This window comes from Budorcas taxicolor, chromosome 9 (assembly GCF_023091745.1).
Source record: "Budorcas taxicolor isolate Tak-1 chromosome 9, Takin1.1, whole genome shotgun sequence".
NCBI classification, from domain to species: domain Eukaryota; kingdom Metazoa; phylum Chordata; class Mammalia; order Artiodactyla; family Bovidae; genus Budorcas; species Budorcas taxicolor.
In genome coordinates this window covers 13655193-13682989 of record NC_068918.1, presented here as the reverse complement: position 1 = coordinate 13682989, position 27797 = coordinate 13655193, and the positions used below count along the sequence as shown (strand labels likewise).

General features: G+C 34.9%; 1 protein-coding gene across 1 annotated transcript in view; it reads left to right on the top strand.

Annotated features, from left to right (window-relative positions):
- The window catches only part of IBTK (inhibitor of Bruton tyrosine kinase), an 80619-nt gene that overhangs the window by 39518 nt on the left and 13304 nt on the right, over nt 1-27797 (top strand). The window contains exons 17-24 of the mRNA XM_052645753.1: nt 1568-1685; nt 4453-4513; nt 12010-12131; nt 13475-13587; nt 15479-15627; nt 18028-18191; nt 19266-19358; nt 19918-20061. Of these exons, the coding sequence (XP_052501713.1) occupies nt 1568-1685; nt 4453-4513; nt 12010-12131; nt 13475-13587; nt 15479-15627; nt 18028-18191; nt 19266-19358; nt 19918-20061 (964 nt within the window). The remainder of the gene's footprint in view (nt 1-1567; nt 1686-4452; nt 4514-12009; nt 12132-13474; nt 13588-15478; nt 15628-18027; nt 18192-19265; nt 19359-19917; nt 20062-27797) is intronic.

Genomic DNA, 27797 nt, shown 5'->3' with positions numbered 1-27797 from the left:
TGATACAAAAGTTTCTTGGCTTTCTAATCTTATCCTTGTTCTCCTTCTTTGCCTCTTAAGGAAGTGTGAAAAGATTTCCTGTTAGATTTTTCTGATTTGTACTTGCTAATAGTTTATCTTAGCTCAGGTATCTTATTTACTCACTTGAGCTCTGCGGAGTATCTTCTTCTTGGTTATCAAAAAGAGAGCAACAGCTATGATCTTAAAAGCCAGAAAAAGGAAATACAATTGTCCCTCAGTGTCACAAGGGATTGACTCTAGGAGCCTCTGCAGATACCAAAATCTGTGGATGCTCAGGTCCCTCATGTAAAATAGTATAGTATTAATACAGTGAATACAGCTGGTCCTCTGTGTGTGGAACTTGCTGGTATGGAGGACCAGCTCTGTATTAAAGGACACAACATGCAGTAGGCATAAAATATACAAATTGAGGGTATTTTCAGTTGTTCAGTCGACTTGCCTGTCGTCCTTTGGATATTTTTTCTTGGCTCCTGCTGCACAATTGGTCCTATTAATGAATTTCTTGATCATCTTAGAATCTAGCAAGAGAAGGATTCAACAGAACTTTGGTGTCTGTTTATTGGGCAGTCCTTGAAACCAGCTGAACAACTCTTTATAAAGTTTTTATATGATGCATTTTTATTTCTGTGAAATGGGAGACTTTGGGTTCATCTTTAGTTGAGACTTTGGGTCAGTCCAGAGTGAGGCAATGGGTCAGTCCAGAGTGAGGCAAAGATCATTATTGTCTGCATATAACTTTTGATTGAGTTACAAGAGAGAAAGAGAAAGGAAATGAAGGAAGCCACGTGTAGAAAATAGTTGTGTTTCTCTGTTGTCTGGGGCTCAGAGTAAATAAGAAAAGGGGATTTCAGAAGCCAATGTTAGGTAAGCAGAATCTTCTTGGACAGTCTCCAGTAAAACACACTTCATATATGCAGTTACAAGAATTATAACAAAATCTAGCATCTTTTGTGCAATATGCCTGATTGTGCACTGGCATGAATGATAATATAGTAATATTTAAATGTACTTATTTTCTAAATATATAGTATGTGTTTATATATGTAAATATATACTCACGTAAAGTCTGATAGTTGATTTAACATAAATATATTTTATAGAATGATTCCTTCACTTTCTCTTAGTCATAAGTATATCATTTTAGTTTTATAGAAGAGGAAATAAATATTCTGTGATATGTAAATGAAAAGGATTGTTGTTTATCAGTGAAAGTTAAAAATATTCCAAAAAATTTAGGTGGAAGATTGTTGATTTTTATGTGTTTGCTTTTAGATGACACTGTAATGCACCTTTTCTATTTTCTTTTGCTTAAAATTTTGTGTGTTTATTTTTCCTCATAACGAATCATTTAAAATTACTTTGGCATATCAGGTTGGAAAATAAATTCTATATTTGCCCTAGTATAACATTTTTTTGGCAGGACAGTACTTTCAGTTTTCCTTCTTCTAAATGTTCAAACCTGACAAGTTAAGAAATAAGCATTATTTCATTTGCTGTAGTTAAAATGCCTTTCATCTTGTTTTATGGATCTTTTCTTCCTTTGTAGTTACCCTTAAGAATGCTGCTATGCTACTGGAATTTGCAGCAATGTATAATGCTGAACAGTTGAAACTCTCTTGTTTACAGTTTATTGGACTGAATATGGCAGCTTTACTTGAAGCAAGGTAGGCTGAGTATTATATATAGACTGTCGCAAAAGCACTTATTTATATATGATAGCAAATATGTTCGTAATTTGAAACTAAATAACAATAAATCCTAACTTTGTAGAAAAAGTGAAAATGTAAGACATTTAATCATTTCATCAATATTTGGATGCATAATATATGCCAGCCAGTGCTACAGTACTACAGTGAACAAACGGGCAGTATCCTTGCCCTCAGTGTTATAGGAGCTTACATTCTGGTTGGAAGGTTATGGGACAATATTATCACAAGTATATTTGTATATATATTCATATCTCTTTGTTTGTTTAAGCTAATTTGTAATTATGTAGTTGTTACCTGGCTTTTGGAAACTATCAGTAATACTAATTAAGTCAGCATTTAATTACTTCACATATATTTATGCATACAATTTGTTACTGGTTGATTTCTGTTTTCTCTTTGTATTTATTTTCTTTTAAGATGTTCCCTATAATACATATTGATTCTTTGGTCAAACTTAGTGTGCAGCAGATGGCCTGAAAAATTTAGTTGGTCTGGTTTATTGCAAGGTGGTACATGTGTTCAAGTTTTGATGGTAATGGAATATTTATTATGAAAAATGACACATTACATGAAAAAATAATTTAAATATTATATCCTATGTTATAAGCTAATATTTCACATTATTGATGTTTACCTGGATGAAAAGAATTTGATAGATGCTAATGATTTAGGAGTCATGAACATTTTAGAATTAGAGGAATCTTAAGAAATTTAATCCCATTGTTTTCAACTATTTTAGCAGTAGAATTTTTTAATGAAATAAATTTACAGATTGTTTTTTAGTGTAAGGTCAAGATTTTATTACATTTATTCACTATAAAGTCAGTGATGAGAAGATGAATACAGAAATTTTTGGTGAATACAGAAATTTCACATTAGAGTTTTTGGTGTCAGTTGCATTTTTAAAGTCAGTCTCCAATATAATTCTGTATTTTGTTTTAATTGTAATAGTAGGCAACACTTATTGCCATAACAATAGTTATTAATAATAACTAATAATAGTAATATAATAGTAGTTACATAATATTGGTGATAATACTACCACGTGCCAGGCAGCATTCTAGAGGTGTTGTATGGATTCTCATAATTTTCATGAAAACCTTATAAAGTAGATTTTTTATTTCCTCATATGAGGATAAAAAAACCCATGAAACTTCTTTTGCAAATAATCAAGAAAAACCTTGATTTATATAATTAGAAGTAGTAACAGTTGTTTGATAAGTAACTTTTCAAAGTCAGGATGATTTTTAATAAAACTAATTTCAAAACATGTTTGAAATAAAAGTTTTCTACATTTTTATAAAGATAAATCATTAAGAGATTCTTAATAATTGACATTTAGGGTTCTATTTAGAAGAAATTCTTATGGCTGTTTAATCTTTGTTACTTGGTGAAAAATGCTTTCTAAATACAAATTAATAGTATGGGATGTTAGACAACGTCATTTAAAATGCCTCTGGTATTTTAGTGGCAGAACAAAGGTTTCAGAATAAATTCATCTATTTTTGCTGACATTAGTAATTCTAATCATAGCAATTTTTTCTCATCATCGCCTAATTAAGCTCATGTAATATGTGAGATAACAGTCAACCACAGTGTGAAATGAACACCATATCTAAAATACGATGCTGGAAAACGATCTGTCACTGTTTTCAGCTACTACGTTGTATCCAGTTTGCCAGCTGAAGTATTAAGGGTGGCACATGTGCTGTGTTGAATAGTTTTACATAAGTAGACTCGCATGAGTTTCATTAAAATAAAGATTTGTTCGTATAAATGTAAACATTTCTAGTCAAATATGTATTTTTCAGAAGTGTAAATAAATATGCAAATAGATGTTAAGAAAGGAGAGCTGCATCCAAATTGACGTAGCATCACAAGTTAATTATCTTCAAATGCTAAAAAAACTGGAATGGTACAGATTTGGATATGCTTGTTCCATATTATTGTTTAGTTGCTAAGTCATGTCTGACTCTGCGATCCCGTGGACTGCAGCCCACCAGGCTCCTCTGTCCATGGATTCTCTAGTTAGGAATACTGGAGTGGGTTTGCCATTTCCTTCTCCATGTTTTCATATTAGTTGTAAAAATGTTTGAAGTATACTTTAGAATGAAAACTGATTTAAAATTTTACTGATGCCTCAAAGTATCAGTAAAATTCCTTGCAGTCTCTTTGAATTCAGTTGAACTAGTCCAAATGTCATTTTATACATGAAGATCTTAAAAGAGATAAAGTGAGTTGCTCAAGATCATTTAGATGATTAGGAACAGTGATAATTCTAGATAGAATTCAGCTACCTGATAGGCCATTGTTCTAGCAATATAATACTCTTTTGTAGGATTATAATTAATTAATTATACTAACTATAATTAATTATATATTACATATGATTGTAATATATAATTATATATTATTGTTACTCTTTCAGGATTTTAATTTGTAGAAAATGAAAGTTGAAAATTTATACTTTATTATGATAGAAAATATTTTTCTATTATTTGTAAGAGTTGCTTGAGTTTTATTCAGTGTGTTTGTCTAATATGTTTGCTGTATATTTGAAATATATAATCACATACTTCCCAAAAGAGTTTGTTGCTGCTGACATATTAAAAGAAATAAATGTTACTTATTCAACAATGTAAAATGTCTCTATATATTTGAAAATCTTACCAGGTATTAAATTACTTGAGTCTTAAGATAGAATTTTATAATTTATTTTTAGATCTCTTGATGTTTTAAGTGATGGTGTTTTGAAGGACCTTTCTGTGTTTTACCGGAAAATGGTAAGGTTTATGTTTTTTTTCAGTTACAGTATCAAGTAAAGCAGTATATTTGGCCCAACTTCTCAGTAGAACAAATTCCTAATGAATTCTGATTCATTATGATCTTTTAAAAATGAGGACATAAGACTTAGGTACCCACTGTACAGGTAAACATGATAATCAAAATTAAAGATGTTCAGTGATAAAATTAATTTCTATTTAAATTCCTTTATAAATGGAATTTATGGAAAGCTTCAGAGTCTTTTGCTATTTTTTATTTAGCAAAGATCCAGAAATTATAAAAACATGGGCTTTAAATGGTTTTATTTATTTTTATTGAGGTGACGTTGATTTATAAAACTGTGTAAGTTTCCTGTGTACAGCATTATATTTCTGTTTCTGTATACCCTACAGGTTGCTTCCAACCAAAAATTTAACTTCTGTCTATCAGCATATGGTTGATCCCTTTTACCTGTTTCACCACCTGCTTTTCCCTCTCATAATCACTGTTCTGTTCTCTGTACAAAGGGAATTTTGGGATTTAGTTTGTTCATTTGTTTTGTTTTTGTTTGTTTATTAGTGTTTCATATTCCATCTATGAGTGAAATCATACAATATTTGTCTATCTCCATCTGACTTACTTCACTTAGCATAATACCCTCAGAGTCTATCTATGTTGTTGCAGATGGCAAGAGTTCATCTTTTTTCATGGTTGAGTAGTATTCCATTGTATGTTTGTGTGTGTATGTATGTATTTATATATGCAAATGCATATAACACAGGTTCTTTATCTATTCATCCCTTGATGGGTACATGCATTGCTTCTATATCTTGGCTATTGTAAATAATGCTGCAGTGAATATAGGAGAGCATGTATCTTTACTAATAAGTGTTTTTGTATTCTTTGGATGCATACCCAGAAGTGGAGTACCTGGCTATAATGTGGTTCAATTCAGTTCACTTCAGTTCAGTCAGTCAGTCAGGTCTGACTCTCTGCAGCCCCATGAACCACAGCACACCAGGCCTCTCTTTCCATCATCAACTCCCGGAGTCCACCCAAACCCATGTCCATCAAGTTGGTGATGCCATCCAGCCATCTCATCCTCTGTCGTCCCCTTTTCCTCCTACTCTCAATCTTTCCCAGCATCAGGGTCTTTCCAAATGAGTCAGCTGTTCACATCAGGTAGCCAAAGTATTGGAGTTTCAGCTTCAGCATCAGTCCTTCCAGTGAACACCCAGGACTGATCTTTAGGATGGACTGGTTGGATCTCCTTGCAGTCCAAGGGACTCTCAAGAGTCTTCTCCAACACCACAATTCAAAAGCATCAATTGTTCAGGGCTCAGCTTTCTTTATAGTCCAACTCTTGATTCCATACACGACCACTGGAAAAACCATAGCCTTGACTAGACAGACCTTTGTTGGCAAAGTAATGCCTCTGCTTTTGAATATGCTGTCTAGGTTGGTCATAACTTTCCTTCCAAGGAGTAAGTATCTTTTAATTTCATGGCTGCAGTCACCATCTGCAGTGATTTTGGAGCCCAGAAAAATAAAGTCAGCTACTGTTTCCATTGTTTCCCCATCTATCTGCCATGAAGTGATGGGACTGGATACCATGATCTTAGTTTTCTGAATGTTGAGCTTTAAGCCAACTTTTTCACTTTCCTCTTTCACTTTCATCAAGAGGCTCTTCAGTTCCTCTTCACTTTCTGCCATAAGGGTGGTGTCATTTGCATATCTGAGGTTATTGATATTTCTCCCAGCAATCTTGATTCCAGCTTATGCTTCTTCCAGCCCAGTATTTCTCATGATGTACTCTGCATATAAGTTAAATAAGCAGGGTGACAATATACAGCCTTGACGTACTCCTTTTCCTATTTGGAACCAGTTTGTTGTTCATGTCCAGTTATGGTCATCTGTTCTTAATTTTTTTAGGAATCTCCATCCTTCTTTAGTGACTATACCAATTTAGAGTCTCATTAACAGTGTGTGAGGGTTCCCTTTTCTCCACATCCTTGCCAGTATATGATATTGTGTTGTCATTTTGACCCTAGCTTTCTGATAGGTATACAGTGAAATCTCAGTGTGGTCTTGATTTGCATTTCCCTAATAATTAATGATGCTGAACATCTTTCCATATGCTTGTTGGCCATTTATATGTCTTCTTTGAAAAAATATGTATTCAACTCCTGTTTATTTTTTCATCAGATAGTTTTGTTGTTGTTAAATATATCATTGAATTCATATATATGAGTTGTTATTTGATATATCATCTGCAAATATCTCTTCCCAATTTGTAGGTTGTCTTTCATTTTATTGATGGTTTCCTTTGCTCTGTAGAAACTAGTTTGATGTAATCCACTTTGTTTATGTTTTTGTTTTCCTTGACTGAGAAAACATATCTAAAAAGATACTGGGAGACTCATATGACAGTGCATGCCACCTATGTTTTCTTTTTTAGGACTCTTATTGTTTCAGGTCTTAAAGCCTTTAATCCACTGCGAATTAATTTTTGTCTATGGTGTGATAGTGGTCTAGTTTGTTTTGCATGTGGCTGTCCAGTTTTCCTAGCACTATTTATTGGAGATTGTCCTTTCTCCACTGTATATTTGTTCCTTTGTTGTAAATTAATAGTCCATATATACAAGTGTTTATTTATCTTTGTATTATTTTTCTGCCAATACCATGTGGTTTTGATTACTATGGGTTTGTAATATAGTTTGAAATCAGGGCACATGATACCTCCAGCTTTGTTCTTTTTAATCAGTGTTGCTTTGACTATTCAGCATCTATTTTGGTTCCATATAAATTTTAGAATTTTTTGTGAAAAATATTCTTGAGATTTTAATAGGGATTTTATTGAGTTGGACTGCTTTAGGTAATATGGTAATTTTTCCATTTCATGAGACTGGAATATCTTTCCGTTCATTTGTACTTTCTTGAATTTCTTCTGACAGTGTCTTAGAGTTTTCAACGTACAGATCTTTCATCTTCCTGTTTAAATCTTTTCTTAGGTGTTTTATTCTTTTTGTTGTGATTGTAAATGTGATTGTTTTCTTAATTTCTTTTTCTGATAGCTTATTCTTAGTGTATAGAAATGCAACAGATTTTTGTATGTTGATTTTGCATCCTTTGCTTTGCTGTATTCATTTGTTATTTCTAACAGATTTTTGGTGGAATGTGTAGAGTATCTGTGTATGTGTAAAATCATGTCATCTGCAAATAGTGCCAGTTTTACTTCTTTCTTTCCAATTTGGATGTCTTATTTTTTCTTGCCTAATTGCTCTGGCTAGCACTTCTAATACTGTGTTGAATAAGAGTGGTGAGAGTCAGCATCCTTGTCTTATTCCTGATGTTAGAGGATAGCTTTTAATACTTTGCCATTATGTATTTTAGTTGTGGATTTTTCATATATTATACTCACTTTATTGAGAATTTTTATCCTAAATGGGTGTTGAATTTTGTCAAATGCTTTTTCTGCATCTATTGAGAAGAGCTCATGATTTTTATGCATTATTTTGTTAATGTGGTATATCACATTGACTGATTTGAGGATGTTAACCATTCTTATATCCCTGGTATAAATCCTACTTGATCATGCTGTATAATTCTTTTGATGTATAATTCAATTCAGGTTGCTAATATTTTATTGAGGATTTTTGTATCTGTTCAGCAGAGATAAGGGCATGTGATTTTCTTTCTCTTTGTTGTCTTTGTCTGGTTTTGGTATCAGGGTGATATTGGCCTTATAAAAGGAGTTAGGAAGCATTCCCTCCGTTTCAGCTCATTGAAAGAGTTTTAGGATAGGTATTAAATCTTTGAATATTTTGTAGAATTCACCTGTGAAGCAGTCTGGTCCTGGGTCTATGTTTTTTAGGTGCTTTTGGATTACTGTCTTAATCTCTGTACTCACGATTTATCAATTCAGATTTTCTGTCTCTTCATGATTCAGTCTTGGAATGTTTTATGATTCTAAGAATTTGTCCATTTCTTCTTGCTTTTCCAATTTTTGTATTCTCTTATATTCTTTTACATTTCTTGGTATCATTTTTTCTCTTATTTATCAGGCCTTCTCTTTTTTCTTTGTCTAGCTAATGATTTGTCAATTTTGTTATCTTTTCAAAGAATCAACTCTTACTGTATCTTTTTTATTGTCCTTTCTTATATTTATATTTCCTTCTTTCTAGAAGGTCTTCATTTCCTTTGGTCTTCATTTGTTCTTTTTCTAGTACCTCTGGGTGTAAGTTTTTCTTGTTTCTTGAGGTTAGCCTTTATTGCTACAAACCCTTAGTACTGCTTTTGCTGTTTATAGATTTTGCTATATCATATTTCCATTTGTCTTCAGGTAGAATTTTGTTTCTCCTTTGATTTCTTCAGTAACCCAATTGTTCTGCAGCATGTTGTTTTTTACATATTTGTAATTTTTCTATTGTTCTTTTTCTTGATTTCTAATTTCTTATACCATTGTAATCAGAAAAGATATTTGATAGGATTTGGGGTTTCTTAAATCTGTTCAGACTTTTGTGTCCCAACATGCAGCTTATACTTGATTAAGTTTCATGCGCATTTGAAAAGAATGTATATTCTGCTACATTTGGATGGAATGTTCTGTTCAAATCTGATCTGTCAAATACATTGGGTCTGATGTTTCAGTTGAGGCCACTGTTTCCTTGTAGACTCTCCTTCTAGATTGATCTATCTGTTGATGTGTATGTGAAGATTGCTCAGATGTGTCTGGCTCTTTGTGACCCCATGGACTATACAGTCCACGAAATTCTCCACGCCAGAATAACTAGAGTTGGTAGCCTTTCCTTTCTCCAGGAGATCTTCCCAACCCAGGGATCGAACCTAGGTCTCCCACATTGCAGCCAGATTCTTTACCAGCTGAGCCACAGGGGAGACCATCTCTTGATGTAAGTGGGTGGTAAATACTCCCTACAATTATTTGTTGCTGTCATTTCTCTCCCTTTGGGTTGGTTAATAGTTGTTTTATATATTTTGTAGTTCTTAGGTACACATGCGTTAGTAACTTCAGTGTCTTCTTGATGAGTTGTCCTCTTTATGACTGGATACTGACCATTTTTTGTCTGTTACATTTTTCCGCGTGAAGTCTGTTTTGTCTGGTATGAGGGTGGCTATACCTGCTTCCTTTTTGCTGCCATTTGCTTGGAGTATAATATTCCATCTCTTCACTTCGAGCTTGTGTTTGTCCTTACAGCTGAGGTGTGTCTGCTGGAGGTAGCATATAGTTGAGTCTTATTTTTTGGTGCATTCACCTAGTCTCTGTCCTCTGATTCATGAAGACACCCTAAACCCATTACATTTAGGGTGATTATTGATAGATGAGGCCTTAGTCCTGAAATTTTGTGTTTTGCTTTTTGGTTGCTTGGCGTCTCTGTTGTTTCTTTTTCCTTGTGTTATTTTCATTCTGGTGTGGAGGTTTCTTTGGTCTTTTTCTCAGTGTTTTCTTTTTTTATGTTTCATCTCTCTGCTCTGTAATGTAAAGTTTTGTGGTTGTCCTGAGCTTTATAAAAAACGTCTCATAGAAAAAGTCTTTTTTCTGCTGATAGTATGTTACCTTGCTTACCTGTTCAGTTTTTCTCATCCTCTTTTTTGTTTTTGCTTTCTCAAATTATCCCTTTGTATGTTGTGAGTTTGCTACCAAACAGCAATGGCTTATAGTTTTTTTCTTTTTTTCTCCATTTAACCTTTATGCTCTACAGTTTCCTGGTTCTATTTATCATCTTGCTCAAAGTTTTATTTACTTCTGTCTCTATTAAAGTACTGCTTTCAACATGTCTTGTTATGGAGGTCTAATGATGAACTCCCTCAGCTTGTTCATTGGAGAAAACCTTATCTCTCTGTCATATTTAAATGATATCTTTCCCAGATAGAATATTCTTGGCTCACAGTTGTTGATCTTCTAGTATTTTGAGACTGTCATTTCACTCCCTCCTTGCCTGTAGAATTTCTGCTGAGACATCTGTTGATAGCCTAGTGGAGGTTCCTTTATAGGCCACCATCCTTTTTACACTGCCTGCCTTTAAAAAACTTTGCTATTTACTCTTAACAACTTTATCATTTATTAGCTGTCTTGGAGAAGGTCATTTTGTATGAGGTAATTTGGTGTTCTCTTAATTTCATGTGCTTGTTTATCCAGTTCCTTCCCCAGATGTGGGACTTTCTCAGCTGTTACTTCTTTAATTAGGTGCTCTGCGGCCTTCTCCCTCTCTTCTCCTTCTGGGTTACTGATTACCTTAGTGTCGCCCTTCTGAAAGAGAGAGGTCTTGAGGAATTTCCTCATTTTTTAATACTTTGTTCCTCCTATTTCTTATACTTGTATCATTTCAAGATTTCTGTCTTTGAGCCTGGTTATTCTTTCTTCCATATATTAACTCTACTTCTATTTCTTTCTAATGCATTCTTTATGTCATTTGTTGGATTCTTCTGTTCCAGTGTTTGTTTGGTTCTCTTTTTAGAGTTTCTATCTTTTTGGTAAAGTATTTCTTCTGTTCATTAATTTTATTCCTGAGCTCATTAAACCACCTTTCTGACTTTTCTTGTAGCTCTTTGAGTTAGCAGCTATTTTGAATTATCTTTCAGTTATATTGAAACACTCTGTGATTCAGTTTGGTTTCTGGTGAATTATTTTATTTTTTGTGATATTGTTTTATTGTGGTTGTATATAGTGCTTGATGAATTATTCCTCTGCAGGTGCATTTGAAGTTAACGATAGGTTGGAAGTTAGAGTCCTTACTTTTGTTTTCCAGTAGGTGGCATTATAACACTAGGTTTTGGTTTCTTCCTTGAGTTGCGTCCGATTACATTTTCTAGTTGGCACTTTGCAGCTCCCACTGGCTCTGTGAGAAGGGTGCCTCAGTGCCATCACTATTCCTTCTGTGCCTCCCTGATCCTTACTGCCTTTCTTCAGCCAGAGCTGCTGTCATCATTGGGATGTCAGGCCCCTCCCCAGTGTCTGGGGTTCTTTGTGACGGTCTCCTCTGCACAGGGGGAGGAGGAGCATGAGAGTGGCAGGAGGCACAGTTTCACAGGCGTCTCCACCGTGTCTGCTGTCGTATAAGGTTTCTGGGCTCCACCACAGTGGGAGGTGGGGGTTGAGGGCTGGCTTCCGGGGCCCACTGCCGCTGCTACCCAGTAACCTGTGGTTGTGAGCACCACCACTCCTTTCAGGAGGCTAGAGATGTGTGTACCACCTTGCCTGCTGCTTCTCGGTTCCCTGAAGCTGTGGACTCAACTGCCGTGGTTAGAGGCCCAGGATCACAGGCATAGACTCCACTCTTAGGGGTTCTGCCTCCTTCCTCTGTGTGTTCAAACCTACACCTTTAGATGTACAGATGTGCGGAAATCTCTGATGTCCTAGTGTGTTGGACAGAAGCACCTTTCTTGAGCTCTGTTTTACTGGTTGTAGATTGAAGGGGTGAGAGAAAGGTAGGTGATGTCATTCCTCTACACATTTTGTAGAATTTATAAGAAAAAAGTAACATCTTTTTTCTTATAGATTCCAGCAATGGAGAGAAGAGTCATTACACCATATCAAGATGGACCAGATATTAGCTATTTGGATGTAGAAGATGGAGATATCTTTTTAAAAGAAGAAGTAAATATGGAACAGAATTACTCGTAAGCTTTAGATTTGGATTTTTTTTTCTGTTTCTTTTCTCCTTCCCCCATTTCCAATCTTGGACACTGTTGGCACTTTTGTATTGGCACTGAAAGAAAATTTTTTTAATTTTTACAAAATTAACATAGAAAATAGGTATTATGTTCATTCTTAGCCTTGATATGAATGCATAATTAATATTTGCAGATATAACAAAATTAAGCATAAGCATAAAAGGAATATAGCCTTCCAGTTTAATATGTTGGGTTGAATAAGTGCAATTATCTTCAGTACCTTTCCAAACCCCGTAGAGAGCATAGTAAAGAAATGAAAAGGGCATATTGTGCTAGAGTAGAGAGAACGGGAACGGAGTAAATGGCAGTCAGGAGATGTTAATGCTCTGGAAGTTGGAAAGTGGTTGTTGAGCAATAATGACTTAGAACAGAATTCTTGACAGGCTTAAGAAGTAGAGGCACTGTGTTTATGAAGAGCAGTGTATGTGGTTGGATTTCAAAAAGAGCATTGTTTGAGAATTATTCAAAAAGCATTGATCTATTCCTGAACCAAATAAGTGCCTCTCCTCCCTTGATAGAAAAGGTGTGCCTTCTGGGGAGGGTGAACCAAGGGGATTCATCAGCCATTCCTCTAGATCCGTTAGTATAGAGAACCCTACCAGTTCAAGAGACATGACCTATAGTGCCTGGCATTTGGGAGTCCTCCAATAAAATATCCCAGCTTCTACATAATCTCCCTGTTGACTGTTTGACAAGTCAGGTTTAGAATTTCCAGTCTGTGTTTCAGGCTAGTGTATCAGCTGGTTATAGAATTACTTTCCCCTTACTTGGTAAATGACCTGTTAAAATTTTGGGATGTTCAAGTAATTTACTACATATGAGTGTATATATCTGTAAGTGTATAATAATCAACTATGTTGCCCTCTGAAAAGTTCTTCTTGGTTCCAAGAAATTTTTTTAACCTCTTTTCTGGAGTTTGATGGTAGCTGTTGGGATACTTGATATTTATAAATATCTGCCTTATTATCACCAAATATTTCTAGTTCCAGATCATAGATTATAATAGTTTGTATGTGAACATATACAGTATTTTACTTCTCAAAGTATTTTCGTATATACCAGCTTGTTTCTGACTTTCACGGAAATACTAGAGTTACAGTGTGATAGGATCACATTGAAGTTTAGTGGAACTCTGGGCCACGTAGATAAATGGGACTCCAGAGCATGTGTATTCTTCTGTGTTTTCTGTTTGATGAAGATGCTGTATTCCATTGCTCAAAATTTCATTGTTCTGTTTTACCTCTAACTTAACTTTTAAAAAATGACTTTTATGTTTGCTTCCTTCCTAGGGAAAGTATGGTCAAGAAGACGAAAACAAAAGCGAAAAAGAAGCCACGTAAACGGTCAGATAGTTCTGGAGGTTATAATCTTTCAGATATTATTCAGAGTCCACCATCTACAGGTGAGTGGAACCTATTTGAGGGTGTATTTTCTGATCTAATCTTTCAAGACTCTATTCCTTATCTAATTCATTTAACATGTGTTGAATACTATTGCATGCCATCTGCTGGGTCTACAGAAACAGATAATCCTTGTCTCAGGGAGGCCACAGTAAATGGTGTGTATTGTGGTTAAGTACTCTGATACCTGCTCTGTGAGCACAAGAGAGGCATGCAGAGCAGTCTGAGAAGATCTGTTAGAGGACACGTCTGTTAGAGGAAAGTGATAGCTGAGCTGGCTCTTGCAGAGTAACGAGAGGTTAGTTAAGAAGAAGAGGCAGGTTGACATGGTAAGAGAATAGGGCAGTGTTTCAAGCCTAGAAAGGTTGCACATATCTTATGCATACAATTCAGCTTGGCTCAGCCATATCAGATCTCTGCAGATAGGAGATAGGTTGGAGAGGGTCAGACTTTGGAAGACATTAATTAATAATACTATCTAGTGTTACAGTCTACACTCAATTTTCCCTACTTGTCCAAAAATGTTTTTGTAGCCTTTTTTGTTTTAATGTAAAAGAAAATCTAATGTCTTACTAAGATTGACCTTGCCTTTGCTTATTAATGTTTTTATAGTGTTTTTAAACTAGAGTAGCACCCCCTCACAGCGTTTTGTTCTATTTTCAGAAGTTGAGGCCAATGGTGGTATAGACTACCCTATATTCTAGATTCATCTGATTAGATCTAAATTAAGCTACCTAAATTTTAAGTTTCTTTAGATAAAAATTTGAAGTGTAAACAAATAATGACACTACAATATGGCTTCAAGGAATAGTAGGTGTATCTATAGCAGTAAGACAAACTGGTGCAATTTCTATCCACAGTATTTTCTTTCATAGTCAGTCAGCTTTATATAAACAACTTAAGTACAAATGAGGTATTTGACATGTTTAATAAGTAATGCGAAGAATAACTGTTTTAGGTAATATAAAAGATATTTTAAAAGATAGCTAATATAAAGGTATTTCTCATTTACTACATATCTTGATTCCTATTTTAGGACCTTTTCAAATTTAAAATTCTGTGATTTTTCATTCTCTATGTTACATGAATTACCTCACATCCTTAGAAGGAAACATAGGTACATTGATGGGAAGATATTTAAATGGATAGACAATCATGGAACTAGTGATTTTCCAAATACCTAAAGGTTTATGGACAAAGCAGACATTTGGTTTGTTTTAAACGATGTTATTGTTAGCACATGTGTTAGAGTCATAGCATTTCAGAGTTGGAAGAGACATTAGTAATGAACTAATTTATACCCCTTCCTTTAAACTTGAAGCAAGGTCAGAAAACTTTTACGTGATTTCAGGTAGTAACAGACAGAAGTAGAATTTTTTTCTTGATTTCCCTTTGGTATTCTTCCTGCTATACTACTCTTTCTGTGGCCAAAGCAAATAATGATTGAAAGGTTAAATTTAATGGCCAAAAAAAAGAAACTATTCTTGAAGAAATTTTGAGTTTGAGGCTAATTTCATCAAGGATAGTTGTGTGAACGCTTAATATTTGTGTTGATCCTTAAAGTTAGAAGACATTATTTATTAGATTAATTTATATTTGACTTTTGGGAACATTCCACTAGTAAATATACTCTTTCTTATGAAAAGAATAGAGTTTACTTATTTTTGTCTTCCTTTTTTATCTTTATGGGGGAAAATATTCTGAGTCACTTCTTAAATTAGATACCAAATAACAATCTTCCTTATAATTGATATGTAATTGAAATGAATAAAACTTGTTTTAAAACCTCCATTTCAGTTTTTTTACTTCATTAAATTACTTGGTTCTTTAAATGTAATTCATGTATGTTTAATGTATATGTGTTTACATGTTTAAAAACTTTTTACATTTTAGGATTGTTAAAGTCTGGTAAGACCAATTCTGTGGAGTCTCTTCCAGAACTGTTGACATCGGACTCTGAAGGAAGCTATGCAGGAGTGGGTAGTCCTAGGGATTTGCAGTCTCCTGACTTCACAACAGGATTTCATTCAGATAAGTCTGAGGTTTGTCTTTGTTTTTTAAGGCACTGTTTTGTTCAAGTTCTAATCTAGAGACAGTTTAGTCTTTCATTGTTTTTGCTCTAAAGTGAAAGTCGCTCAGTTGTATCCGACTCTACTATATAGTCCATGGAATTCTGCAGGCCAGAATATTGGAGTGGGTAACTGTTCCCTTCTCCAGAGGATCTTCCAACCCAGGGATTGAACCCAGATCTCCCACATTGCAGGCATATTCTTTACCAGCTGAGCCACCAGGGAAGCCCAAGAATACTGGAGTGGGTAACCTATCCCTTCTCCAGGAGATCTTCCTGACCCAGGAATTGAACTGAGGTCTCCTGCATTGCTGGCAGATTCTTTACCAGCTGAGCTACTAAGAACCTAGCTTTTTTTACTGGGCTTTTTTTAACAAGTGTTTTACTCTAAAACACTCCTCTAACTGGTTTATTAGATATATATATATATAATTAGTGACATAATACCTATAGTATTAATTTTCTCAAATTTGCCTAATGTTTTCCTCTTAATGACAGTGTTGAGCTCTTTATGATGTTATATTTCTAATCTTTCTACATTAAATATATTGATGTAAAGTATAACAATACTGTATAGGCAGTTGAAATATACATGTATGTGTAGTTGCTCAGTCGTGTCTGACTCTTTGCAACCCCATAGACTGTAGCCCACCAGGCTCCTTTGTTCATGGAATTTTCCAGGTAAGAATACTGGAGTGGGTTGCCATTTCCTACTCCAGACATCTTCCTGATGCAGGAATTGAACCCATGTCTCTTGTGTCTCCTGCAGATTCCTTACCAGTAGCACCACCTATATTCATGGCTGGATTACTTAAAATTTATTTTGTGGAATGTCAGTTAACACCAGCTAAAAACTAAGGATGGAGAAGGCAATGGCAACCTACTCCAGTATTCTTGCCTAGAGAATTCCATGGACAGAGGAGCCTGGTGGGCTACAGTCCATGGGGTCACAAAGAGTCAGATACGATTTTGCCTGTGTGTACTGAACTGTAACTTCCTCCAATTTTAAAGGAAAACTGGAGAAGGAAATGCCAACCCACTCCAGTGTTCTTGTCTGGAGAATCCCAGGGACAGGGGAGCCTGGTGGGCTGCCGTCTGTGGGGTCGCACAGAGTCGGACACGACTGAAGCGACTTAGTAGTAGTAGCAGTAGTAGTAAAAACTAGGGAAAGTGATTTTGAAAATGAGCTGAATTGCAATATCTGTTTAGTATCTTTTCTCCATGGTATTTAAGAACAATGCAATCTGAAATAGAGTCACTCAGTTGTGTCCGACTCTTTGCGACCCCATGGACTACAGAGTCCATGGAATTCTCCAGGCCAGAATACTGGAGTGGGTAGCCTTTCCCTTCTTCAGGAGATTTTCCCAACCCAGGCCTCGAACCCAGGTCTCCCACAGTGCAGGCATGTTCTTTACCAGCTGAGCCACAGGGAAGCCCTAGGATTAGAGCTCTTCCAGTCTAGCATAATTGACACCACGCTGCTGAACTCCTAGTCTGGCCAACTCTGGGAGGCCATATTTTAGACATCTCTTAACATTTTACTCCATAGTTGTTAATCTGTAGGGAATTAAAACATCTAACTTACCAGATATTTTTTTTTAACCTCTGTGCATTCACAAAACATATTAGAATATCTAGAAATTTGTGAGACCTCAGAAAATGTACCCTTTATTAAGAGTCTTCTAGGCCTCAAGCATTGATACAAAACAAATTTTTATTAAATTTTTTTATGTAGAGTAGAAGTTTGGGGGCAATTCATATGACGCTAAGGTTGGTCTGGAAGACAGTTGAGGTTTAAATGAAGGTTGAAGTGCCTTTCTAGCAGTAGTAGAAGAATCTATCCTGGCAATGGAAATAACTATTTCAGTAACTTCCTTGACCTCTTTTAATAGCAATAGTTTTAGCATCCCTTTTGAAGTGACAGTATTGTTTGGCTTTCATTTTATTCAGAGTCCTTTAAGTATATTCAGAGTAAATTGTGTGACATTTATACAAAACTTTAATTTTTTTTCATCTTCAAATCATGGACATTAATTCTGGTTACTGCTTCATATCTTATTTGAACCACTTATATTTATTAACATTTTTCTTTAATGCTCATGTAAATAGGGATTTCATATGCAGATTTATTTCCCTAAAAATTATTCCCAAAGCTTCCAGTAATTAGGTTATAGCCACTGAGGATTTGAAAACTGATCAAGATACTAACCTATAGAAGAAGTGAATTAAAAGTGCTAGATGATTACTGTCATAAAATTTTATTCTTTAATATAGTTTAACCAGTATTTACTGAGTACCAACTGTGTGTAAACTGCTATGCTAGGGGTGCCTGCTATTACTCAATTTAAAAATTTTTTTTTTTTTTTACCTCCAGGGGAAAATTAAATCATATGTTAATGGTACACCTCCTGCATATTTTAGGGAAGATTTAAAACCATGGGAAAAATCACCAGTACTTAAAATAACTGCTCCACAGCCCATTCCCAGTAACAGAATTGATACTACAAGCTCTTCCAGTTGGGTTTCTGGCTCTTTCAGGTAGGATTTTTATTTTGTTCTGTACTGTACTTGTCAGCAAAATATCATTCATTTTTAGTCAAATGAAAATTTTATGGAGCACATTTAAAAATATTAATATAAATTTCTAATATAGAGAAAATTATCTAACTGCATACAAATTACCAGCTAAAGTGCATACAAATTACTAATCAGCTAAAATAGGCTCTTTTTCCAGACAAAATATAGTTGCCTTTGTGGTGTCATTAATGAATACTAGTAAATCCTCCATAGCAAACACATATGCACACAGTGCCTTGATACCACCATTTTTTTTCTAATGAATAGTGTATATTAGTAAAAACACCCACTCAGGAAGACCATTTTGTCTTTTATAGGCTTACTTTATCTTTTCTTTAGCACATTAAAGGGTATTTAAGATCTCATAAAATGCGTTGTTATTCACAGTTATTGTCAGAAGATACTCATTTAATGTTATACTGTAGTTTTAACTTACCTATATATTCTATCCATAATTTTCTTTTATTTAGAAAATCCAGTTTTTAAAACTGAAGGAGTAAATATAATTAAAATACAGTATTCTTTCAAAATGCTTATTGAGGTTGTTCTTCATCTTTATTACCTAGTATGGTTTATTATAGGCTTAAAACTGTTAATTGCCTTACTAGTTATACTATCATCTGGAACATTTGTGTAAATATTTTGAAATATGCTCTATTGCACAGTTGGAATAAAGATTATGATGTCCTGGTTTATGATGGTTCATGATCTAAAGATAGTCAGAAAGTAGTTACAAATTTTTTTGCCTAAGTAAACATACTTGTGGGAACACTTGGAAGCATCTTCTAATCATTAATGTTAGACTGCTTTATTAAAATGTATCACTTAACATTTGACTTTGATACATTTTAATTGTTACTTATGTATGTATATATAAAAGTAGCTTTCATTTCTCCTTTTTGAAGTTGACTACAGCTGACAAAATGGACCTAAATTGTCCTCTCATTAATGATGTTATATATAATTTACAGTTTCAGTAATATTTGGGTATAAAGTAACGAATGGGTTGTAAAGTAACTTTTATATGTCTTTTAGTCCTGTCAGCCCTCCTGTCATGGATCTCAGAACCATCATGCAAATTGAAGAAAGCAGACAAAAGTGTGGAACTACACCAAAGACAAGCTTGGGGTTGGTTACAAAATCATAAAAAGGAAAGAACATGTTGTATTATAGTTTTGCCCTAAAGAATTAGAAAGACCTACTGGATCTTTCCTGTTATTTTTCTGCATTTGATGTTAAAGTTAGTTCTAAGCTCTTTCCTAAATAGGTAATTTAGCCTCCATAACATTATTTCTTAAGTATGTGCTAAAGATTGAGTTGGGTTGATAGTCTAGCTCTTGTGGAATACAATATTATATGCCAGGAATTGGCCTCTAAAATAATCAGTATAGGCTATTTCTGATACAAGTGTGATGCACACTATTACAAGGGCTCATTGTAGCTATTACTTTATCCTTGGTAGTATAAACTGATTATATATATATATACACACACACACACACATATATATATGGTCACTGTTGAAACTTGTGGTCATGTTGATCTAGTAATAGTAAAATGTCAACAAATAAACACAAAGCAATATAATTACTTGTATTCTTAAGCAGAAATTTCTAGCAAAAGTAGTTTTTATGGAATTAAACTTTCTCAGAAGCAGTAAAACTGATTGGTTTAATTTAATTTCTAGAAAAATGATTTCTCATGGAGTTAAACTTTCTCAGAAGCAACGAAAAATGATTGCAATGACTACCAAAGATAATAATTCAGGAATGAATAACATGGAAACAGCTTTAAGTGCTCCTTCAAAAAGCCCCAAGCCAGCGAATGCATGGTATGCTCTAATTTTTATTAAAATAAGCTTTGTACATTAGCTTTTAAGGTGGTTCTTGGCTTTGGTTTTTGTGTTTTTTTTTTTCCCCTCCTGTTTTTTCAAATATTTTGTTCCCCCTTTGCTTTTATGTTTTGAATCAGACCTTGGGAAATGCTTTATGTTTTTGTTTGTTTTGACAAGTATATCATGATTTTCAAATTTTTTTATATGTGTAGATAAAATTTATTCTTGGTATTTTAATGTTTATTGCTAAAGTAATTTGAGAGCATTATTTTTTCATTGTTTTATAAAAATAATATATATCATGGAGAAGTTTGATAAATCTCTTCTAGCACCCTAATTTCTTTGCACATTCCCTGTATGTATCATGTTATCATAGCTTGTCATTGTCACTTTTAAGCAGGGCTATTTAGTTAACAATATGTTATATAGTTTTCTCCATTAGAATTTAACCATAAATGCAGCATTAATAGGAATCATTTCCAAAGAGTTCAGATGGCAATTTTGAGATATGTAAAATAGATTGTACTTCCTGCTTCCCTTGCATCCTCCTTTTTTGGTAACTAATGTCATAATAGACTTTAAAAAATTTTATTTATTTTTGGCTGCACTGGGTCCTCATCAGTATGCTTGGGCGTTCTCTGGTTGTGGCGTGTGGGCTCAGTGGTTGTGGTGCTTGGGCCCAGCTGCTCGGTGGCATGTGGAATCTTCCTGGACCAGGGATTGAATCTATGTCCCCTGGATTGATAGCCTCCATACCACCAGGGAAGTCCACTAATAGAATATGTGGAAACCAATTTTAGAGGAAAAATACATGGAAATATGAAGGGCAGGAAAAAACCCTGTTGCTGTCCCAAGCATAGAAGAGGGTACTAAAGATTATTCTTAATTGGGGAGGAGGGGGCGTGGGGAGATCCTTTCATTGCTTCTAATGCCACCTTTTTCCTATTTGTAAGAAGGAATATTTTTTCCCAATTAAAATGCAAATTATTTTGAAGAGAGTGGCAAGTCATTTTATTTTGATTGTCATCGGGAAGACTAAATGTCAGAACCACTAGTAAATCTAAAACTTGATCACAGAAAAAAGAAGACATGAGAAAACCCAAGTGAAAAAGAAAAGAGTAAAACTCGAGGGAATGGGTTTAGTAGAATGTTTCAATTCATTGGTATTTGTTGTGTAGCTTCTACATGCAAGGCACGTTCTAGTTTCTGATAAGCCAATATACAAAAGTAATTTGATCACTGCCTCTATTAGGTTTATGGAGTAGCTGTTAAAATAGAGTTAATGTTTTTCCTAAACAAAAGTATGGAAAAGACCAAAAAAAACTTCTTAAATTAGTTCTCAAGATACTAAACATATTGCAGTTTGAGCCAGTTAACTAAGCACATGAGGAAGCTTTCTGCTGTCATGTCAGTCATATCTGATTCTGCCACCCCACGGACCAAAGCCCACCAGGCTCCTCTGGCCGTGGGATTCTCCAGGCAAGAATACTGGAGTGGGTTGCCATTCTCTTTGCAGGGGATCTTCCCAACCCAGGGATCAAACCTGTGTCTCTTATGTTTCCTGCATTGGCAGGCAGGTTCTTTACAACTAGTGCCACCTAGGAAGCCCGAGGAAGCTTTGGGCTTAGTAAATACAATTTTAGCCGTGTCATCAACCAGTTTCCTTATTAAAAAACAAAAAGTAAATGAACAGGGGGAACAAAACAATGATCACTCAAGTTGGGAAATCCAACTAATAGACTTTATCCAACTCTTATTTGAGAATCTATTTCAAACACCAGAGTTTATTCCAACCCCAATAAAGAAATTCTCTTTTGACTGGTTAAGGTTCACAACAGAACCATCGTATGATTTAGTTCCTTTTTACGCTTTTATTTTTCCCTGGAATAACTAATTCCCTTACTGGAAAACATCCCAGATTACTTATGACTTTTGTTTTTTATTGGAAACAGTTTCATTTAGAACTCTTGAGTTCTCTGGTCTGAACTAGGCCTTTTTCAGGTATGTTTAATAATACCATGATCTCAATTGAGACTTCTCTTAATTGTCATCCTGGGGATTTCCTTTGCTTCTTTCCAGTGTTTGATCCCCAGTTTCTTAGAGGCTGTGTAGTTTGATTTCTTGGCTTACTCTTTGATTTGAGGTAGCAAACTCCACATCAAAACCAGTAGTTTTCTGATAAAGAGTGTATAGGATGTACATTTTTGGAGCTCTTACAACTTTGAAAATGTTTTTATTCTCGCCACCTTTGACTGATAGATGGGAACAGAATTCTGAGTTGGAAATCATTCGTAGAGTTCCTTTTTTTTATTTCTGTTGGGAAGTCTAATGCCATTCCAATTCCTAACTCTTAATATGTTACCAGTTTCTTTCCCCCCTTCCCCCCTTTTATCTCTGGTGTTCTTAAATTCCATAGTGAAGTGCCTTGATGTGGGGTTCTTTTTTGATACATTATAAGGGCTACTTGGTGGGCTCTTTTATTAATTGTGAAAACCCCAATCCAAGTCTAGGAACAACTTGTATACTATTTGATACTTTCTTCCTTACTATTTTCTCTAGAAATCATATTAGAAAAAAAAGGAATAGATTTGTTTTTCTGAGGGTATCTCTTGTAAATGTTGGTCTTTGTTTTTCTGAGGATATCTCTTGTAAATGTTGATCTAAATAAAGTTGGTAGAATTTAAAATTTGCTCAGCTTTGAAAAAAGTAGAAAATTAGTATGAAATTAGCATTTTAATTTGATTTGATTTACAGATTGTATATATGGAATATATTCATTGCTATAGTGATTTTTTCAACTACTTCTCAAAGGAACGTCTTCATCTCCTGATGAATCATCTAATGTGATTTTTCTTAATTATTAAAGGATGTTTTTATTCTTTTTTTTAATCTTAGTAACGGGCTTTTCTGGTAACTCAGCAGTAAAGAATCCACCTCCAATATAGGAGGTGTGGTTTTTGACCCTTGGGTTGGGAAAATCCCCTGGAGGAGGAAATTGCAACCCACTCCCATATTCTTGCCTGGGAGATCCCAAGAACAGAGGAGCTTGGCAGGCTACATACAGTCCATGGGGTTGTAAAAGAGTCAGACACAAGTTAGCAACTAAACAACAACTTCTTAATAATAAGCTTAATGTGCAGTTCATTAGCAAATCACAGATTAGCCCTTAAGTCTACTGCTTGTGGTAGGGAATTTACTTAGTTTGTGCACCCATTCATGCACCTAGTCTGTGTGACGACTTCCAGTATGTAACAGTACTCCTGCTGCGTGCAGTTAGGTGTGACAGTGTTAAATATGAAAAATAACTGGTTTTTGCGTTACAGTGAAATTCTAACCAGTTGACTTTTAAGTCTGTTGTGAAAACACCAAGTGCATATGGGAGTTGATCACTTTTCATTATCCTTTATTTTACTTGGAGAAATAAAACTACATTTCTCACCAGCCATCTTGAGTGGAAGAATGCATGATCTTTGTGGCCTGGCTGTATGAATGTAACTTCTTCCAAATTCCATTTTGAGCTAACCTATAAACTAAGTTCAGTTGCTTAACTTTTTAGCTAGAAATTTTGGTCATTAAAAGCACAATTTTTAGAGCTTCCTTAGTTGAGAAAAAAATGTGGATTAATTTTTTATGTGGCTACAAATGCCTGCAAATGCTTCTTAAGTTTCTCTGGCTGCTAAAATGGAAAAGAGCCAGAGCCTTTGAGTTAGGAAAGTAAAATTGTGGGAAATCAGACATCAGACACTGTTTCAAATTATGGCATGATCAGTGGAAAGAATAATAGAATTCATTTAAAGAAGTCTGCATAAGACATTTTATAAGTAACCACTATGCATGATTAATAAACGTGAATATAAGATATCTTGTAAGTAAGCATTGTTACCTACATTTATTCTTAAGGAGATGTTATCATAAAATAGCTATGAAAGAAATAATTTTTTTTAGGGTGTACACTATTTACCACATCTGGAAGTTTGCAAATTACCACTAAGGTGAATCTGACATCTTGTGGTTTTTATACAGATGATTGTGAAGTTTCTGTATCTAGAGACATAAATTACTTACAAAAGACATTCATCAGATTTTTTTGGCAGAGTGTTTGCCAACAGTGTTCCCAGTGACTAATAATACAAAGTACTTTATAGCATAGTTGTGTTGTTTGCCAGTAGAAACTTTCAGGTATGTGTATTTTGGGGAGGAAAAGAGAGTTGGTAAGGAAATGGGGTGTGGTTCTTTGTGTTTAATTTTTTAATGTTCTGCCGATGTATGTGCTTTGAAGAAAATTTTCTGATAAAGTCAAAGTCAGGTAAGTTCCTTTGGAAGAAATATCTTTAATGTGAATGCCTTGGTAGATCATATTTCTGATAAATCTGTAAAGAAAATCTCTCTCATATGATTTAAGAATTTTGCATAGGGTGAATGACTTTCTGTGAACATAGTAGTATAGTGATTAAGCCTGGAAATCAGGAGTCAACCTTGCCTAAACTTTAAAATGTGGATCTATTGCCTAGTAGCAGTGTGAATTCAGATTAAGTGTTTAATCTGACTTTTCAGTCTTTCTCTGTCAGATCAATTATTTAATCTTTCTCTGTTTTCTTGTTCATAAATAGGCTAAAAACAGGACCTATTTCACAAGGATATTGTGAAGAGTAAACAGAGTTAATGAAACACATTTAGAACAGCACCTTAAGCATTGTATAGTATAAATATTAACCATTAGTTTATAAATAAAATGTAACTTTATTTGTAATATGTTCACATGATTGATTTCTTTAGCATGTATTGAGTTAGTTATTAGTGAGTTTTTTCCTTAGAAAAACCTTATGTGAGGCAGTTGTATTTAATTATTGAGCAGGTAGAAATTTGATAGAAGGTTTCAGCTGATTTTATTATGAATAGATGCTTATTAGCTCATAATAACAAAAGTGTGAATCATCATTTTCCTTCCATCTTTGGCACTTTATAAGGAGTATTATTTTGATTCTTATTGAAGCCAGTGTTAGACTAAGATGACAAAGCATGAATTTTGTGATCATTAAGAACTGGGGTTGGATCCCAGTTCTGCTTATCTCTGGTGATCTGAGGGTCATTCAAATGCCTCAGCTTTGGTTGTGCTCTTTTAAATTTAAGATGTGATGAAAATATGTAAAGGAGTATTGTTGTAAAGATTACATAAAATGATGCATATAAAAGTGTTTTGGTGGTTAGGCCAGAATCAGATATATATTAGTTATCAGATATATATCAGTTATTCAGATAAGAATGTTTCATGCAAAGATGAGCATAATAAAGGACAGATATGGTATGGGCCTAAGAGAAGCAGAAGATACAAGAAGAGGTGGCAAGAATACACAGAGGAACTATAGAAAAAAGATCTTCATGACCCAGATAACCACGATGGTGTGATCACTCACCTAGAGCCAGACATCCTGGAATGCGAAGTCAAGTGGGCCTTAGGAAGCATCACTATGAACAAAGCTAGTGGAGGTGATGGAATTCCAGTTCAGCTATTTCAAATCCTAAAAGATGATGCTGTGAAAGTGTTGCACTCAATATGCCAGGAAATTTGGAAAATTCAGCCGTGGCTACAGTACAGGAAAAGTTCAGTTTTCATTCCAATCCCAAAGAAAGGCAATGCCAAAGAATGTTCAAACTACCACATAATTGCAGTCATTTCACCTGCTAGCAAAGTAATGCTCAAAATTCTCCAAGCCAGGCATCAAAAGTACGTGAACCATGAACTTCCAGATGTTCAAGATGGATTTAGAAAAGGCAGAGGAACCAGAGATCAAATTGCCAATATCCGTTGGATCATCAAAAAGCAAGAGAGTTCCAGAAAAACATCTACTTCTGCTTTATTGACTATGCCAAAGCCTTTGTGTAGATCACAACAAACTGTGGAAAATTCTGAAAGAGATGGGAATACCAGACCACCTGACGTGCCTCCTGAGAAATCTGTACGCAGGTCAAGAAGCAACATTTAGAACCGGACATGGAACAACAGACTGGTTCCAAATTGGGAAAGGAGTATGTCAAGGCTATATATTGTCACCCTGCTTATTTAACTTCTATGCAGAGTACATCATGCCAAATGCCAGGCTGGATGAATCACAAGCTGGAATCAAGATTGCTGGGAGAAATATCAATAACCTCAGATACACAGATGATACCACCCTTATGGCAGAAAGTGAAGAGGAATGGAAGAGCCTCTTGAAAGTGAAAGAGGAGAGTGAAAAAGCTGGCTTAAAACTCAACATTTAGAAAACTAAATCATGGCATCTGGTCCCATCCCTTCATGGGGAAACAATGGAAACAGAGACTTGATTTTCTTGGGCTCCAAAATCACTGCAGGTGGTCACTGCAGCCATGAAATTAAAAGATGCTTGCTCCTTGGAAGAAAAGCTATGACCAACCTAGACAGCATATTAAAAAGCAGAGACATTACTTTGCCGACTCAGATCTGTCTAGTCAGAGCTATGGTTTTTCCAGTGGTCATGTATGGATGTGAGAGTTGGAGTTCATAAAGAAAGCTGAGTGCTGAAGAATTGATGCTTTCGAAGTGTGGTGTTGGAGAAGACTCTTGAGTCCCTTGGACAGCAAGGAGATCCAGCCAGTCCATCCTAAAGGAAATCAGTCTTGAATAGTCATTGGAAAGACTGATGTTGAAGCTGAAACTCCAGTACTTTGGCCACCTGATGTGAAGAACTGACTCATTTGAAAATACCCTGATGCTGGGAAGGACTGAAGGTAGGAGGAGAAGGGAACGACAGAGGATGAGATGGTTGGATGATATCACTGACTCAATAAACATGAGTTTGAGTAAGCTCCGGTAGTTGGTGATGGACAGCGAAGCCTGGCGTGCTACAGTCCATGGGGTTGCAAAGAGTCGGACATGACTGAGTGACTGAACTGAGTCCCTGAATTCAGATAAGATAATAGGATTTTAGAAGGCTTTCCTAATCTTTTATGGGGAACCCCAAATAGTTTATGAATTTAATCTGGTGTGGATTTTATGATTTCTTCAAAGTATGAATTTAGTTTTGGGAGCAATTAACTGGTTAGCATTTGTATTCACTTTGTTTTCTGAGGAAATAAAATAGATGAAATTAATATCTGACTAGGAAATTTTTTATATTGTTATTTATAATATTGACTTATTAAGGATTCTGAAAATGATGCTTAGGATTAATAGTGAAAAAGTTACATTTCTGGATTTTTTTCTAAGTCAGGCTTTAGGAAGGAAAGATATTATGCCTATTAATTGACTATATTTCTTCATATCAGAATTTGTGTTCTCATTGTCTTTTTTTCTTTAAGCAAATTTTGTTAAATGCCATGAAAATGTGGATAGTAACAGACTTACATAGCATTTCTTTGTATCAGGTACTGTTAAATATTTTACCATAAGTTAACATTCAATCCACATAGCAACCTTTATAAGGAAGGAGATGGTATTGGTATCTCCATGTCTTTGACTAAGGTTACAAACATTTTTTGTTTTGATGTAGATGTTTCCTTAGTTTAGCTTTTGTGATTAAGTGTCTCTTTGTATGTGGGTAAGGTACAGGGCAAGGTTTTTGTTTATTTCCTCATGCAGATATCTAGTTGTTCCAACAGAACTTACTGAAAAGATTGCCCTTGCTCTATTTTATCACTTGGCAGTTTTGGTAGAACTTAGTTGACCATGTATGTGTGGGTCTAATTCTGGACTCTACTCAGTTCCATATGACTTA